Below are 14,367 nucleotides of genomic sequence, written 5' to 3'. Positions count from 1 at the left end.
AACCTAAGAGGCAGCCAATGTATGACTGCCACGTTCGCATGCAGACGAACAGCCCCCCCGACTTCCTAATCATGCAAGTAACGTTTCGCGCATGATCAAGCCGATATCATTTTACTCATCACCGCCCTTGACGTCGACACCCTTGCCGCCCTCTGGGTACTCCTCAATCTTCTTCTCGAACCGAGCCTCGATAGCGTCGATGACCTTCTCGTCCCGGGGAGTGCTGACGAAGCTGATAGCAACGCCCTTGGTTCCGAAACGACCGGCACGACCAACACGATGGAGGTATGTGTCTGCACATTGAGCCAGCGCTTCCTTTGCCTCCGCGTCGACGTCCTTGGATGCGGACTCTGGCATGTCATAGTTGATGGCGAGGTTGATACGCTCAATGTCGATACCACGACCGAACACGTCTGTGCTGACGCAGATACGCTTGTCGTAGTTCTTGAACGCCTGGTAACGCTTGATACTGTTGCAATAATGAGTTTGTGTCCAAGTTCAAGGATTGGTGCGACTTACCGCTCCTCCTGGCTAACTCCTGAGTGCACAGCGATGGATGGGAAGTTGCACTCGCGTAGCAGACGGTCCAGCTCGGTAGCACGGAGAGTGCTCTTGACGAAGATGATCACTTGATTGTAGGTCAAAGTGTCGAGAAGATCATTAAGCTTCCTGTTCTTCTCTTGTTCGCCACACTTGATGTAGTACTGCTGCAGACCGTGCAGTGTGAGCTTCGTCTCATCGTCGACGTAGATCTCCAAAGGACTCTGCATGAACTTCTTGCAGATCGGGCGGGTGGCTTGCGAAAGGGTAGCAGAAAACATCATGACCTGCTTCTGGGTGGGGGTCGCGCGGAAGATCTCCTGGACATCGCGGCGCATGTCTGAACGGCCATTAGAAATGTTCTGAACACGTAGCTCTGCATCCAAACTTACCGATCTGGTCCAGCATTTTGTCGCACTCGTCCAGAACGAAGCGAGACACACTTCCGAGTCGGAGCTTCTTGTCTCTCACCAAAGCATTCAAGCGACCTGGTGTAGCGACGATGATGTGTGGGTGTGTCTCCTTGTCTTTGAGCAGCTTCTCATTCTCCTTGATGTCGGTACCGCCGTAGAACACCGAAGTCTTGACCTCTGGCATGTACTTGCTAAAGCGGGCGTACTCGTTTCTGATCTGGAATGCCAGCTCGCGCGTGTGACACATGACCAAGACGCTCACTTCGCCGTTGACTGGTTCGATCTGCTGGAGAGTGGACAGCACGAAGACTGCAGTCTTACCGAGACCAGATTTGGCCTGGCAGAGGACATCGGTTCCGAGAATGGCCTGAGGAATGCAGACTTGTTGGACTGGAGGAAGATGTTAGAGTTTGTTCGTCCAATCGTAAGCGCGAAATGAGCATGAGCAGAGCGTCCGTCCATAGTCCTTGTAAAATCCTCGTTCTGCCATGCTCCTCATGACATGCGCCCCCAGCATGAATGTCTTGTGGTGCATAGACCCTTGCCCCAGTTTGCGCAACCCAATAGACCCCAGGCTTTCGCCGAGTCGAATAGCAACATTCCAACATGCACTCTCCTTCGCAGACGTTGCTCGCGGGTAAGATACCAAGAGAGCTGTCATCCAGACGCGCATGGCCACTTGCCCGCAGCGCTAATAACTCCAAAGCGATGTTTATCTGACTTGCTCATGATAGATATCTTACTGCTCCCGCTCTGATGGACTGGATGGACGGACGCTCCTCGCTCGTTCGGTAGGGCTCGTAGGTAGGCTCAAAGCAGGATGTATGGAGATGACTAACCCTCTGATGGATGCTCGAAACCGCAGTCGGTGATAGCCTTGAGAAGCTCCGGCTTGAGGAGGAAGTCGCGGAAGCTGGTGGAGTGGATACCGACATAGCTGCCTTTGCCCTTGTCGGCGCCAGCGCCAGAGACCGTGAGGTCGCCCTTCTTGTCGCCGTTTGCGGCGGCACCAGTGGCACCGGCGGCGCCGTCAGTTGGCTGAAGCTCCTCGTCGGAGTAGTCGATGAGATCCTCCTCGCCGGCAGACATGGTGATGGATCGAGAGTGTTAGTGTCGGTGGGTGATGAGGCTGAGGCGCCTGCGGGATCGTCGAGTTCGTTGACTGCCCAGTATCCAGCAGCTGTTCAGTGCGAAGACTTTCGCGCTGATGAGGCGGATGGGAGCGTGTCGCGGTCGAGGATGTGGACTCGGTGGGTGTGTTGTTTGTTGTTGATGCAAGGTGAGTGAGTGGGCGGCGACGCAAACGTCGAACTTGAGTCGCGCTTCCTTGCGGGACCAGCCGCGCGCCGCATCCCTGCAAGCGACCAGCGCCCGCGCACTTCAGCTCTGGTCTGCCACGACCTTCGCGCGAAAGATCTCTCAGTCACACGCTCTTTCCACGCGCATGTCAACCATGTGAAGACACCAGATTCCGAAGTGCCACAACGATTTTGTTTTCGACCTCCAGCTTCGCCATTAGCTGCATATTCCACGCTGTATCACGATGGCGAAAGACAAATCCAAAGAAAAGGCAAAGGGCGCACGCAGTGTGCCAAACAAGCATCTCCACGCACGAGTATCATTCCTACACCAAGCAGCGACTTTCTTCGCCCTCCGAGAAGCTAGTCCGCCTAGCCATTCTTCTCTTGACCCGTCGAACAACGTGGACAACGGATTTACACCGGGACCCACCGCCAGCATTTTACACCTGGACGACAACCAAATGGACTGTCAGGAATCTTCCGACCAAAGCCAGGCTACTTCAAGCCGCGAGTCAGCAGAAAGGCCGCTCCAATCTGGACTGTCATTTCACCTAAATTCGCAACTTCGGCAAGTCGCTCGTAAGTCCCAGATCCGGTTGCACCCAACCATCAAGCGGACTGGGTGCAAAGGTTGCAGTGCGGTTCTGATTGAAGGGCAAACATGCAACAAGTATGTGGAGAATACGTCGAAAGGGGGCAGGAAGCGACAAGCGGAAGTTCTGGTGTTGGAGTGCATGAACTGTGGCTCGAACAAGCGATTCCCAATTGGCGCCAAACGACAAGAGAACAAGGTCCTTCGAACTGGAGCTTCCGATCGCGGCCAAGAGAAAGATGTCATTGTCAAGGATGGTGCGTCTTCTCTCCCGCCGTGAGCGTGCATTGTCAACGACGATACCCGCCGAGCGCATCTGAGGGACCTTCAACCAAGTCGCAGAGAAGTTAGCCTCTGGTGCGGATTGTGGTTGCTGAATAACGGCCGCCGTCCGAATCACACGCATCAAGCCACGAACTATCGGTGTCGTTGACGTTTTGAACGATTCGCACTCGAATTGTCGTCCGTTCTCTGTTGCCCACCACTCGGCCTCGTGTAGTCTTGCACATTCCCCTGCACACTGTTATACGGTGCGTTTGCTGGGTACAAGGCGTCCTGGTCCACCATCTGGGTTCCTGCTCTTCTTCTTTCAACCTCGACCCCGAGACGCCGGTTGACCCTCCCCATTTCGGCGTACACAGAATCAAGGTTGTTGTTCGCCATCGCAAGGCTCAGATTGTTTTCTTCTGCAAGCTGAATCGCTCGGTCTAATTCGCTCTGTTTCCTGGTCGGAATCAGCAGATCAGCTTGGCGAGACAACTTCGTGCCAGGCGAGACCTTACTTGGGCGGCTGTGGATCGCGATACTGACATTCGATCCTTTGCTCCATGCATTGCCGGCATGGGCGTCTGCCATCGCACCTCTGCTTACGCTTGCGACATTCCTAAACCAAATCAATACTTTACCCGGTCAGCTTTGTGCGTTCCACGGCATTTACCTCGCATGCCTGGTGGATTATCAGTCTTGCTAACCTGGATCATGTGGTTTATACATCGCTCACTGTTCGAGTCCGTCTGATCTTCTCTCTCGGCCCGTCAGCTTCGATATCGGTCAACGTTGGCTGCCATTGTGGCCCGCCGGCGTTGGCGCTGACAGGCATGCCTGGGACCTGAAAGGGCGTGGGATGCAGTGGTTGTGACCACTGCCTCGGGTCTTCCCCATGTCGCGCAGTGGGATACGCAACCTGATTGGGGTAGGCTTGGTAGGGATTCGGTGGAGGGACTGCTCCATGGTATGGCTGCGTGTTCAGATACTGGTTGTTTCCTGGATTCGGAAAGCCTCCATAAGGATACGGATCCATGGAATATGGCAGCCGCACAGTCTTCAGCAAGGGTTGCCGGCGTGGGCCTCTGGCAAGGTTCACGACGAAATGGCGGTACCGAGTAGTTGGAGAGCGATGCGCAGGCTCGCCTATATTTCGCCCGCCCGTTTCCTTCTCGCCGCCGGCGATGTCATGCGGCCCTCGACGCTAAGAACTTAATGATCCATCACTCGGCAGCAAACTCCGCAACCTGCTTGCTGGCGCTGGCAACGGTTCAGCAGTACTTTTAAACTGCAAATACATCTGCGACAACTGGCATTGATCGCATGCAACAATTCCCTACACTCTTTGGCAAGCAATCGCCGCCTTTGCCATGCAGCAGAGTCACCGTCAATCAAGATGCCCCTCCGGAGCGTTAGCCACTAGTTGCTTACATGGCGGAGGGTTTGGCAACAGACTGACCCCGTACGTCACAGCAAGTTTTCCTGGCCTCGCTGAAGGAGCCTTGCATGCACAGGACAATTCGCGCACCTGGACCAGATCCTCCCACCCACGGCTCAACTACCAAGCTTGGCAATTGCGACTGCGCGCAACCCGAAGCAGCAGTATAGCTGATTTCGAGGATTATGATGATCTGTGAGCCAAAGAAAACGGATTGAGACGGGCGTCAAGTCAAAGCTTTGGACTCATGCGACCTCATGCCTAAGGCGCGGTCTAGAGCAGCCCTCTAACTGTGAGTGCTGCAGAGTGGGCACCATTGGTTTGGCATCGTTTCAGCAACAAATGGCAATGAAGGGGCGACTCCACATCAACGACGTCGCTCGTCAGATGGCATGAGGTCGTAATCCATAGTGCACCAAATACGCTCTGGTGCAGCTGAGAGTTTCGGGGAGTTGACGCCGCCCTCGGACGGGACAGGCCGTCAACCTAACTAACATCCTGCTAATGCGTGTCACGCACACGATGCACAGATTGAGCGACCAGTCTTGTCCAAGCAATGTCGCCACAACCATGGCCAGCACGACTACTTCACATGCGCCACCACACGAGGGACAACGTGTCCTGCAGTCGCACTGATACTTCGTAATGACTGCGAAACAAGTTGTCCATGATGCGAAATCCACTTGGTACAACAGGTGGATGAGATTGATCTGCCACCTCATCGACTACAGCAAGGGATAAAGACGGCTGAGGTGAGACGGCCCAGCTGCTTCACGAACATCTGCAGATCAAGACTGTACATTGTGTTTGCACCCACGCTTGGCTGCCGTCTGTTCGGTGCCTATCATCAAGCGGGAAATGCGGCATATGCAGTTTGAAATCTCGAGACTATCGGACTTGGCCCGATGAAGAACTTGCTGCAGCTGCTATGAGGTTTTCAAGCCAGTCCGCAGAGGCCGGTGGACCGAGAGCTGCGTGTCTCAATCTCTCAATCCACGTTCAACAGACCCATCCAGTCATTGGGGGCAGCGTGCGAATCACGTTGATGAACCCGGTCAACACAAGCCGTCCCTACATACTGCAGCCTTTCTTTCTGCAAGATCGGCGGCAACTCCAATTGGCTGCTCACATCACTGAAGGCACACGAGACGCGGGCTGCACGAGGTACATGGCAGCCGTCTGCATTCTGCAGACGCGATTCAACCTGGAAGGTGCTTCGACGGCAGCCGCGCCGCAACCCAGGAACGGGTGGTACAAGGCTAGACTTGGTCCAGCTATCTTCTCAGGATCGGACGCGCTGGACGTCTCCAAGTACCTGGACCTGGTCAGCGCAGGCTGCTGCACATTACGACTGTTCATTATTGCAAGACGAATTCCACAGGTAGACTCGCGTTTAGTCGAATTTCTGAGATCGATAGGACCGGAATGGCTGTTCACTTGCCTCATCAGCTTTCCCATATTCGGCCCTATACATCGTGGTTGTTCGTCTTGGCGTTCACGGCTGAAGGCTCCGCGGACGAAACTTTGAACTTGCGATGACATTCCTACTGACTGAAGGTTCACTCCTTCACGCTTGTGCCAGATTGAGCATGGGGCGTGGTCGACCTGACTCTTTCGACTTCAACCGTGCCGTCCTGTGCCTCCTCGTTGTCGCTGGATCGGACAGGGATTGACTTCAGCTGGAGGTCACAGAGCCTCGATCTGCTGCACCACGCCTTGTGAGCCCGATTGATGGTGCACAACTCCTGTTTCCCATCAGATAACTCACCGTCCGACGACACAGGCGCTGTGCGGTGTGCTCGAGACTATGAGAGTTCTTGATGCCTCTGAAATAGTCTAGACACTCTCAGGTAGGTACTCTCAGCATTCTGCTTAAAGTGGAATATTCATCCCAATAACTCACAAGCCATCTAAGCAGCTTGGGGTGCCATTAGCAGCGCAGTCGTTTGTTAAAAGTCGGGGAGATGACAATTGCATATGTTCCAGTTTGACCGGAAGGAAGAGGCTACATTCGACGATCGGGCTGAGTGCTGGGGAGCTCTCCGCATGACGTCAATACAGATGTTGGTCAATCTGTCTGGTATCCATGGATGTCAACAACCTTTCTCAACCTCTCTCCAAGACTATTCTGGTTGGATGTTATATTGAAAGCTTGCGCATCATGCATGAATCTCCAAGAACTGTCCCTGCTGCCTACTTGCGGGGAGGAACGAGCAAGGCGCTCTTCTTCCACGAACGAGATATCCCACCCTATGGGCCAGACCGAGACCGGTTCTTGATGCGTGTCATGGGCTCGCCAGACCACATGCAAATCGATGGCATGGGCGGTACATACCCCGTGACGTCCAAGGTCGCCATCGTAAGGCCGTCGGACCGCGAGGATGCCGATGTGGATTTCATATTCGCTCAAGTGTCTGTAAACGAGAGCTTCGTAGACTATGACGCCACATGTGGAAATATATCCGCCGGGGTTGGACCTTTCGCAATCAATGAGGGACTCGTGAAAGAGAGGAGATTGGGGAAAATGGCAGAGGGATATACCACCCAAGAAGTCAGGATATACCAGCCACTAAGCACGCAGAAAGCTCTCATGGCGCATGTGCCCATCAGTGAGAAAACGGGTAGGTTTGTCGAAAAGGGAGAATATCGAATCGCTGGCTGTCCAGGAAGCGGATCGCCCATACTCATGGACTATCGCGAGGTTTGTGTCCACAAGTAAGCGCAATTCTTTGCTGATGCGTCGTAGACGACTGGAGGCGGCGTTCACAAAGGACTCATGCCAACCGGCCAGCCGGTCAACGAAATGGATATCGATGGCCATACGATTGAATACACTATCTGCGACGCAGCGCACATCATCGCCTTCGCTAGAGCTGTCGACTTCGGACTCCAGGGCAACGAACATCCCCGAGCCATCAACGAGGACAAAGGGCTCTTGAAAAGAGTTCGAGAATTTCGAGGCAAGGCAGCACACTCAGTCGGCTTGTGTCGCGAGCCATCAACAGTCGACGAGGACTCACCTATCCTACCAATGATAGCGTTGATATCAGAGCCTTCACAGGAGGACGCACACATCCAATCGAGGCTTTTCCTGGACAACGCATGTCATTCGGCTATGGCAGGTGCAGGGGCGACGTGTACAGCTGCGTGTAGCCGGATGCCTGGTTCGCTGGTCGCCCAGCTCATGAGCCAGTCTGCTCTGAAAGACAAGGTGTTCAACGTCCAGCATCCGTCCGGCGTGTTGCCTATCTCGATTGATACAGAGGGTTCTGGAGACGATGGAATGCCAATCTTCAAGACTCTTTCGTTCGTTAGGACTGCTAGGTATCTCTTTAAGGGATAGCTGTTCGTTCCCGAAGACTTGGATGTATCGTGGGAAAGAGAAGGAGTCAACGGACATGGTGTCAACGGCACCTGAGCACTCACGGTAGTCATGGGTCAACACCTTGTTGGCTGGTCGGTACTGTGGAAGTGTCGTTCTTCGTCGGCAACGACAGCAGTGCGACCATGTGGTCAAGCCGCTTCGTCAAAAGACGCAAGTACAGTTTGCATACAGAAGTCTACGTTCTTTCCGTTGCGACAACCAATACCTCCAGACTGACATCGAAGCGAAATCATCATCATCCACGGCTACTCACTATTCCACAATATACCAATCGCACTATGAGAGTCTCGACATCTACTCTGAGCATGGCGGCAGTGCTGGGTGCACTATGCATCAGCACAGACTCTATTGAGGTGCCACACAGTTTACCACCTTCTCGTGTCGGCGGGTACCAAGGGTACTCGAGACCGACATACACTCATATCCCAGCGAGTATTGTAGCACAGATGTCCGAGGACTATGTCAGAATGGGTTCGGCATTGAAGAGCCGCAGACAGAGCATCGGTTTTGGTAGCAATGGTGAGCACAAGCCTCTCAGCCTGATCTTCATCACCATTGACCTGTAACATAGGGAGATTGCACGGCAAGCTGACCTACACCGATAACCATGGCGAGCCGGTGAAATTCCTGGCAATGGATGAGTTTGAGGAAGAATTGCATCATGCGTATTGCACCGACCAAACCGTGGAGATCAGCTTCCACGAAGAAGTCGACTTCCAAGAAATTATGAGAGATTGGAAGTTCATCAATGACCACGAGGACAATCATGTACTACTTATCACGACCACTCAGCAATGTGACAAGGGGCTCGATGCTACGAACAATCTTCAGCCTTGGATCGTCTCGAGCGCGCAATTTGACGACACGGCCAACAACGTCACGCTGATTGGGGACCCAGTCGAGTTCTCCCAACTACCATATCATGCTCAGCTCGAAGCATCCAGTCAGGGCAAGCTCATTCCCGCGAAGTTCAGGCGTGACGAACCTGCTACGAGCGAGGAGTACAAGACCCCCGGCGACATCGACTTCAACGTTGAGATAGCTAAGGTCGGAATAGCTCTGGGCAGTGCAGGAGACGTGCTCAAGTCTCTCCAAGGAAAGCCCCCAGATGTCACCATCGCTTGCATGAACTGCTCCATCCATGGTGGGCTGGACTTCGATGTCAACATCCACGCTGATCTCAACTCCAAGACGAAGCTCAGTGGTGGGATTTTCCTGAAGGCGAAGGACGTTGGGGCAACTATCCGCATCCTGCTGTCAGTCAATTCCATCTTGAAGGACGTTATCAGCACTGAGCAGCCTGTCTTTGGCTATGTCCCCACGGGGCTGGGATTCTACTTCGGCAAGATCATTGACATTGGGCCGACTGCAATGCTGTATTTCAAGGTGAATGTAGGCGGGAATGAGATGCCAGTTGCAGTGGAAACGGGCTTCGACCTGTCCATCGACCCCAATGCCGAGTTCAAGCTGGACTTTGCAGACCCTACAAAGTCTGATGCCAGCGACTGGCAGCCCAAGTTCGAAGCTCTGGATCCCCGTGTCTCAGAAGGGAACTACTCTCTCGACTTGCAAATGGGCCCCGTGCTTCAGTTCGTTATTGCGGGGAAAGTGCTCGGTATGGGAGCTGAGGCAGGCTTCGATATGGGTGGTGGAAACATGGACTTCAAGGTAGAACAAGGAGTCAAGAGCGATATGTGCAGCAAAAAGCGCTCGACAGGGCGTCCGGACAATGCTCAGGGTTCCAAAAAGAATGGATTCAATTTTAGTGACCACGTTCACAACCAGATTCAGGACAGACCAGCATACCTGAAATACGACATGGGCCTCGTCAACGAGATCAAAGCATTTGCGGATGCCAACTTCTTCGGAGCAAAAGCCTACGCAGGACACGTGTTGAAGTCTGAATCAACTCAGCTCGCAACAACCTGTGGTGAACTGCCTCAAACGACAGAGTTCCTCAAGACGAATGCTGCATTGGTGTTGCCTTCAGTGAGCACGTTCGAGGCGACGCAGATTGTCGGGTCGGCCATCTCAGCGGTTTCCAGTGTGGTGGAGAAGGTGGAAGAAGTGGCTACTGCGACGATTGCTTCCGGAGCGAAGGAAGTTGCCACGGGGGTGATTGCTCCTGCGGCCACAAATCTCGGCGACAGTGTCAAGAATGCCATATGTGCGCATACGATCTTTTGCTGAATGCGGAGACTGGCAATATGGAAGAAGTAGTCCTGTTGGGGTAGACAATGAGCACTGAGCACAACTGAATGATGGGCTGTTAATGAGCAGGCGTGGGCATGCAGAGAAAGAATACCCATGGGGTGCGGTCTTGTGTGCGGTGCTAATACCTGCGAATGCACTTTTATGTCAATCTCGAGACATCAAAAAGTTCGGGCTATCGCAGGATACCCGCTGCGGTCTATTAGTGCACTTTCATATGCTGTAACGTTCCTGCCCTGTTTGGATATGACATGACCAAAGTGCCAACCCTATTTCGACGACGCGCTTGCCGGTTCGTCGTGCGGCAAAGATGAGAGTCAATTGAACACTTTCTTTTCACGAAGAATGACCGGACTCATGCCATGCCCTTTTGTCGCCCGTCGGACCGTCGGGCTTTTGCCGATGGCAGTTCGGGAGCTGTAAGTCTGCATTTTCACATGATTGTCAGAAGCTGACTTGCTCACGCCACGGCTTCCAGGAAGACTTGACCTCCAAGGATATGCTTGCAATGGTGACGATGCCATGCCCTGGCTAAATCGTGGAGGTATGGATTGATGTATCACTGCTTTCACGACACTCGAGATCCCGCTGGCCATATCTAGCTTTGATGTCGGCTTGCGGCCTCAGACACAATGCATTCCTTCATTCAAAGCTCTCCATCAGCAGCCCAAGATTCTCAACGCGCTCAAGGAGCGGATGGGTGTTACGGGCGGTGCGGTGACCGGGAAAGCCAGGAACAAGCATCTCGTCGAGTCGCCATGTGGTGTAGCGCCAGGATAACTTTTGACGATCGTGGCCTGGAAATACGGCGATACCTTGCTGGTGCAGGCCTCTCATTCGTTCGGGCGGCAATGTCGGGTGCTGCGGTGCGGATGTCTCCAGTACTAAAGCTCGTCGTGGGACCAGACTGCGGAGGAGGATACCGCTCTACGGTACTCGATGCTTCACTCTACCATTCGAACGACTATCTCTCGACCACGTTGATGGAATGAAATGGGAAAAGAGACAGAAAACAAGTCCTGAAGAAGCACATTCACATGCAAGGATAGAGTTTCGGCAGGTGAAATCATCGGCCGCGGTCGATCTGGAGCAGGCTCCTCTGAGCCGAGCAAGCTGTCTGTGTGCTTGCAGGGCTGGGCCAAAGCCGATCCGCAGAGCGGATGTCATTTCTAGCGGGGTGATTGTCCTCGGCTGCTCCCAGCAACGCCTTCATCACCAGCAGCAATGGGACAAGCTCACGCTTGTGACGTATATATCAGAGCGCCAGCCGTGTCGCTCTTACCAAAGGTTTGCTTCGACCGACTTGCTCTCCTACTTCTCTCCACCAGTCTCCTTACCCCAGAAAGATTTGGAAGAACAGGAAATATAGTACTTGCCCAGCATGCCTACTCCAGTCAACACAGAACAGATCCTTAAGGATGTCAACATCCACGGCAGACTGAACGACCAGACACGCCAGATTCTTTCCAAAGATGCCACCATCTTCCTCGCCGTCCTCCACCGTACCTTCAACGCTACCCGCAAGGCTCTTCTTGAGCGAAGACAGATCCGCCAGGCTGAGCTCGACAAGGGCGTTCAGCTCGACTTCCTCCCCGAGACCAAGCACATTCGTGAGAACGATGCATGGAGAGGCGCACCACCAGCTCCAGGTCTCGTTGACAGGAGATTGGAGATTACTGGTCCAGTCGACCGAAAGATGGTTGTGAATGCCTTGAACTCGGATGTGTGGACATACATGGCAGATTTCGAGGGTGAGAAATGAGGTACTAAATTGCAAGTGGCAGTCGTACTGACTAAGTGTGTAGATGCAACTGCACCAACATGGGACAACATGATCAATGGGCAGCTCAACCTCCACGACGCCATTCGCAAACAGGTCGACTTCAAGCAGGGCGAGAAAGAGTACAAGCTTCGCACCGACCGCACCCTTCCAACCCTCATCTGCCGTGCTCGTGGCTGGCACCTTGAGGAGAAGCACTTCACCGTTGATGGTGAGCCAATCTCCGGATCTCTCTTCGACTTCGGTCTTTACTTCTTCAACAACGCCTTTGAGCTCGTCAAGCGCGGAACCGGCCCATACTTCTACCTGCCCAAGATGGAGAGCCATCTCGAGGCAAGACTCTGGAACGACGTCTTCAACCTCGCTCAAGACTACATTGGCATGCCACGAGGCACCATCCGAGGAACCTGCTTGATCGAGACCATCACCGCTGCTTTCGAGATGGACGAGATCATCTACGAGCTCCGTGATCACTCCTCCGGCCTCAACTGCGGTCGCTGGGACTACATCTTCTCTGTCATCAAGCGTTTCCGCCAAAACTCCAACTTCGTCCTCCCAGACCGTAGCGCCGTGACCATGACCGTGCCCTTCATGGACTCATACGTGCGTCTCCTCATCAAGACCTGCCATCGTCGTGGCGTCCACGCCATGGGTGGCATGGCCGCTCAAATCCCCATCAAGGACAACCCAGAGGCCAACGAGAAGGCTATGGACGGTGTGCGTGCCGACAAGCTTCGCGAGGTGCGCGCCGGCCACGACGGTACATGGGTCGCCCATCCAGCTCTCGCCAAGATCGCAGGTGAGGTGTTCAACGAGCACATGACCACCCCCAACCAACTGCACGTCCGTCGCTCTGAAGTCAATGTCAACGCCAACGACCTCCTCAATATGAACGTCCCCGGTAAGATCACCGAAGACGGCATCCGCAAGAATCTCAACATTGGTCTCGGATACATGGAGGGCTGGCTCCGTGGTGTAGGCTGTGTCCCAATCAACTACCTCATGGAGGACGCTGCTACTGCTGAGGTCTCCCGCTCGCAGCTCTGGCAATGGTGCAGACACGGTGTGCCAACCAGCGAGGGCAAGAAGGTCGACAAGCAGTACGCTCTCAAGCTGCTGTATGAGCAGGCTGAGGAGCTCGAGAAGAACGCGCCAAAGGGCAACAAGTTCCAGCTTGCTGCCAAGTACTTCGCTACGCAGGTGACTGGCGAGGATTATGCTGAGTTCTTGACTTCGTGAGTATCACCAACACCCTTTACCATCAGGACTTGTACTGACTTTGCATTCACAGGCTGCTATACAACGAGATCACGAACACCGGCGAGAAGCTGCCAGCTGCCAAGTTGTAAGCAGGTGATGAGATGGACTGAAAAAGTGAACATACCCAGAATGGTTTTTTGGATCTTATGGCGACGTGGGAATGGATGACATTTGTGTACAGCTTCGTGTATCTTATTGAAACAATGTTCAACGATTAAATCGTTAAATTCTCTCCCAGTTCTAGAAATCTGAAGGGAAGTCAGAAGGTGATGAGATACTGATCAGATCGTGATCTTACTTCCGTTATATACACGAACGCTAAGCTGTCCTGTACGCCTTGCACAAAAGTTTCCAGAGAGCATCAACTGTGGAAAGAGATCTGAGCTGGATGTCCCTTCAACGCACACTTGCTGGGCTTGCATATAAGTGTCTATTCTCTCACTTCAGTTATAACCCCCAAATCGGCTCATTGGTATGGTTTTCCACACCGCTCTCCAGAGCCTTCGCCTGCTCCCTCAACGCATCCGCCTGAAATCTCTTGAAGGCGTTCTGTATCCTATCCCTGCTCTCCCGATCCGCAGCAATCTGCTGCCTCGCCCTGAAAGAGCCCGTTAAAAGCCCCGTCTCCCCACCGAAGAAGATACCTCCAGCCCCTAGCAACGAATACGTCGCGATATCGCCAATCGTGCTGGGCTTGACGAGGGGTGTAAGGTCAGGCAGCGTCTCCTCACGTCCGTCAGCGAAGCGCACTGCTTGAGGCTTCTCTGCGGTCTTAAAAGCGCGGAACATGCGTTGGCGTCCACTGCGGATGCGGAAGGCGAAGAAGGCGCCCAGCGAGAGGCCTATGAGGGAGCCGACGAGCGTGTGCGTGCTTACGGTGGAGGCGGCTTTCTTGAGGGCGTCTCGGTCGGATTGCGTAAGGCTGTGGCAGACGCGTTAGCTACCTATGCCTTCTTCTCTCTTGAAGCTTTGGGAGGAGCCGCTCACTCACTCGTCTTTCATGTGCTTATCTGCCAGCGCGTTGAGGTCGGGACCCAGGCCTTTCCGGAAGATGGCAAGCGAATCGGACGACATCGCTTTTGGTGGATTGCCTTCTCGCCGTGCTCGGAGTTTGGTATGGTGGTCTGATAGGAGCTCTTTCTCTCTCTCGCGGATGTAGCAGCTTCGCGTGCATTGTGCTCGG

At 53.8% G+C, this 14,367-nt stretch overlaps 7 protein-coding genes across 7 annotated transcripts; 4 read left to right on the top strand and 3 right to left on the bottom strand.

The window, feature by feature from the left end:
- Positions 1–111: 111 nt before the first annotated feature.
- On the bottom strand, positions 112–2,042 carry M409DRAFT_62970 (uncharacterized protein; the record flags this gene model as incomplete). The annotated part of the gene is made up of 4 exons (XM_033815386.1): positions 112–469; positions 520–880; positions 933–1,343; positions 1,793–2,042. 4 exons carry the CDS (start codon positions 2,040–2,042, stop codon positions 112–114), a joined length of 1,380 nt encoding a protein of 459 aa, XP_033673104.1.
- A 454-nt stretch (positions 2,043–2,496) lies between these two features.
- M409DRAFT_17453 (uncharacterized protein) lies at positions 2,497–3,126 on the top strand (the record flags this gene model as incomplete). Its single annotated transcript, XM_033804070.1, has 1 exon — positions 2,497–3,126. The coding sequence occupies one exon, from the start codon at positions 2,497–2,499 to the stop codon at positions 3,124–3,126; it is 630 nt and encodes a 209-aa protein (XP_033673103.1).
- A 137-nt stretch (positions 3,127–3,263) lies between these two features.
- M409DRAFT_17452 (uncharacterized protein) lies at positions 3,264–4,146 on the bottom strand (the record flags this gene model as incomplete). The annotated part of the gene is made up of 4 exons (XM_033804069.1): positions 3,264–3,570; positions 3,629–3,729; positions 3,784–3,792; positions 3,847–4,146. The coding sequence occupies 4 exons, from the start codon at positions 4,144–4,146 to the stop codon at positions 3,264–3,266; spliced, it is 717 nt and encodes a 238-aa protein (XP_033673102.1).
- Positions 4,147–6,594: 2,448 nt separating this feature from the next.
- M409DRAFT_62969 (uncharacterized protein) lies at positions 6,595–7,891 on the top strand (the record flags this gene model as incomplete). The annotated part of the gene is made up of 3 exons (XM_033815385.1): positions 6,595–6,611; positions 6,727–7,249; positions 7,295–7,891. The coding sequence occupies 3 exons, from the start codon at positions 6,595–6,597 to the stop codon at positions 7,889–7,891; spliced, it is 1,137 nt and encodes a 378-aa protein (XP_033673101.1).
- Positions 7,892–8,238: 347 nt separating this feature from the next.
- Positions 8,239–10,123, top strand: M409DRAFT_17450 (uncharacterized protein; the record flags this gene model as incomplete). The annotated part of the gene is made up of 2 exons (XM_033804068.1): positions 8,239–8,452; positions 8,505–10,123. 2 exons carry the CDS (start codon positions 8,239–8,241, stop codon positions 10,121–10,123), a joined length of 1,833 nt encoding a protein of 610 aa, XP_033673100.1.
- A 1,402-nt stretch (positions 10,124–11,525) lies between these two features.
- On the top strand, positions 11,526–13,273 carry M409DRAFT_49937 (uncharacterized protein; the record flags this gene model as incomplete). The annotated part of the gene is made up of 3 exons (XM_033811394.1): positions 11,526–11,895; positions 11,950–13,159; positions 13,216–13,273. 3 exons carry the CDS (start codon positions 11,526–11,528, stop codon positions 13,271–13,273), a joined length of 1,638 nt encoding a protein of 545 aa, XP_033673099.1.
- A 358-nt stretch (positions 13,274–13,631) lies between these two features.
- M409DRAFT_62967 (uncharacterized protein) lies at positions 13,632–14,258 on the bottom strand (the record flags this gene model as incomplete). Its single annotated transcript, XM_033815384.1, has 2 exons — positions 13,632–14,106; positions 14,176–14,258. The coding sequence occupies 2 exons, from the start codon at positions 14,256–14,258 to the stop codon at positions 13,632–13,634; spliced, it is 558 nt and encodes a 185-aa protein (XP_033673098.1).
- Between the last annotated feature and the right edge of the window lie 109 nt (positions 14,259–14,367).

Source organism: Zasmidium cellare, assembly GCF_010093935.1.
Source record: "Zasmidium cellare ATCC 36951 unplaced genomic scaffold M409scaffold_3, whole genome shotgun sequence".
NCBI lineage: Eukaryota > Fungi > Ascomycota > Dothideomycetes > Mycosphaerellales > Mycosphaerellaceae > Zasmidium > Zasmidium cellare.
This window is presented reverse-complemented; position numbering and strand designations above follow the sequence as displayed.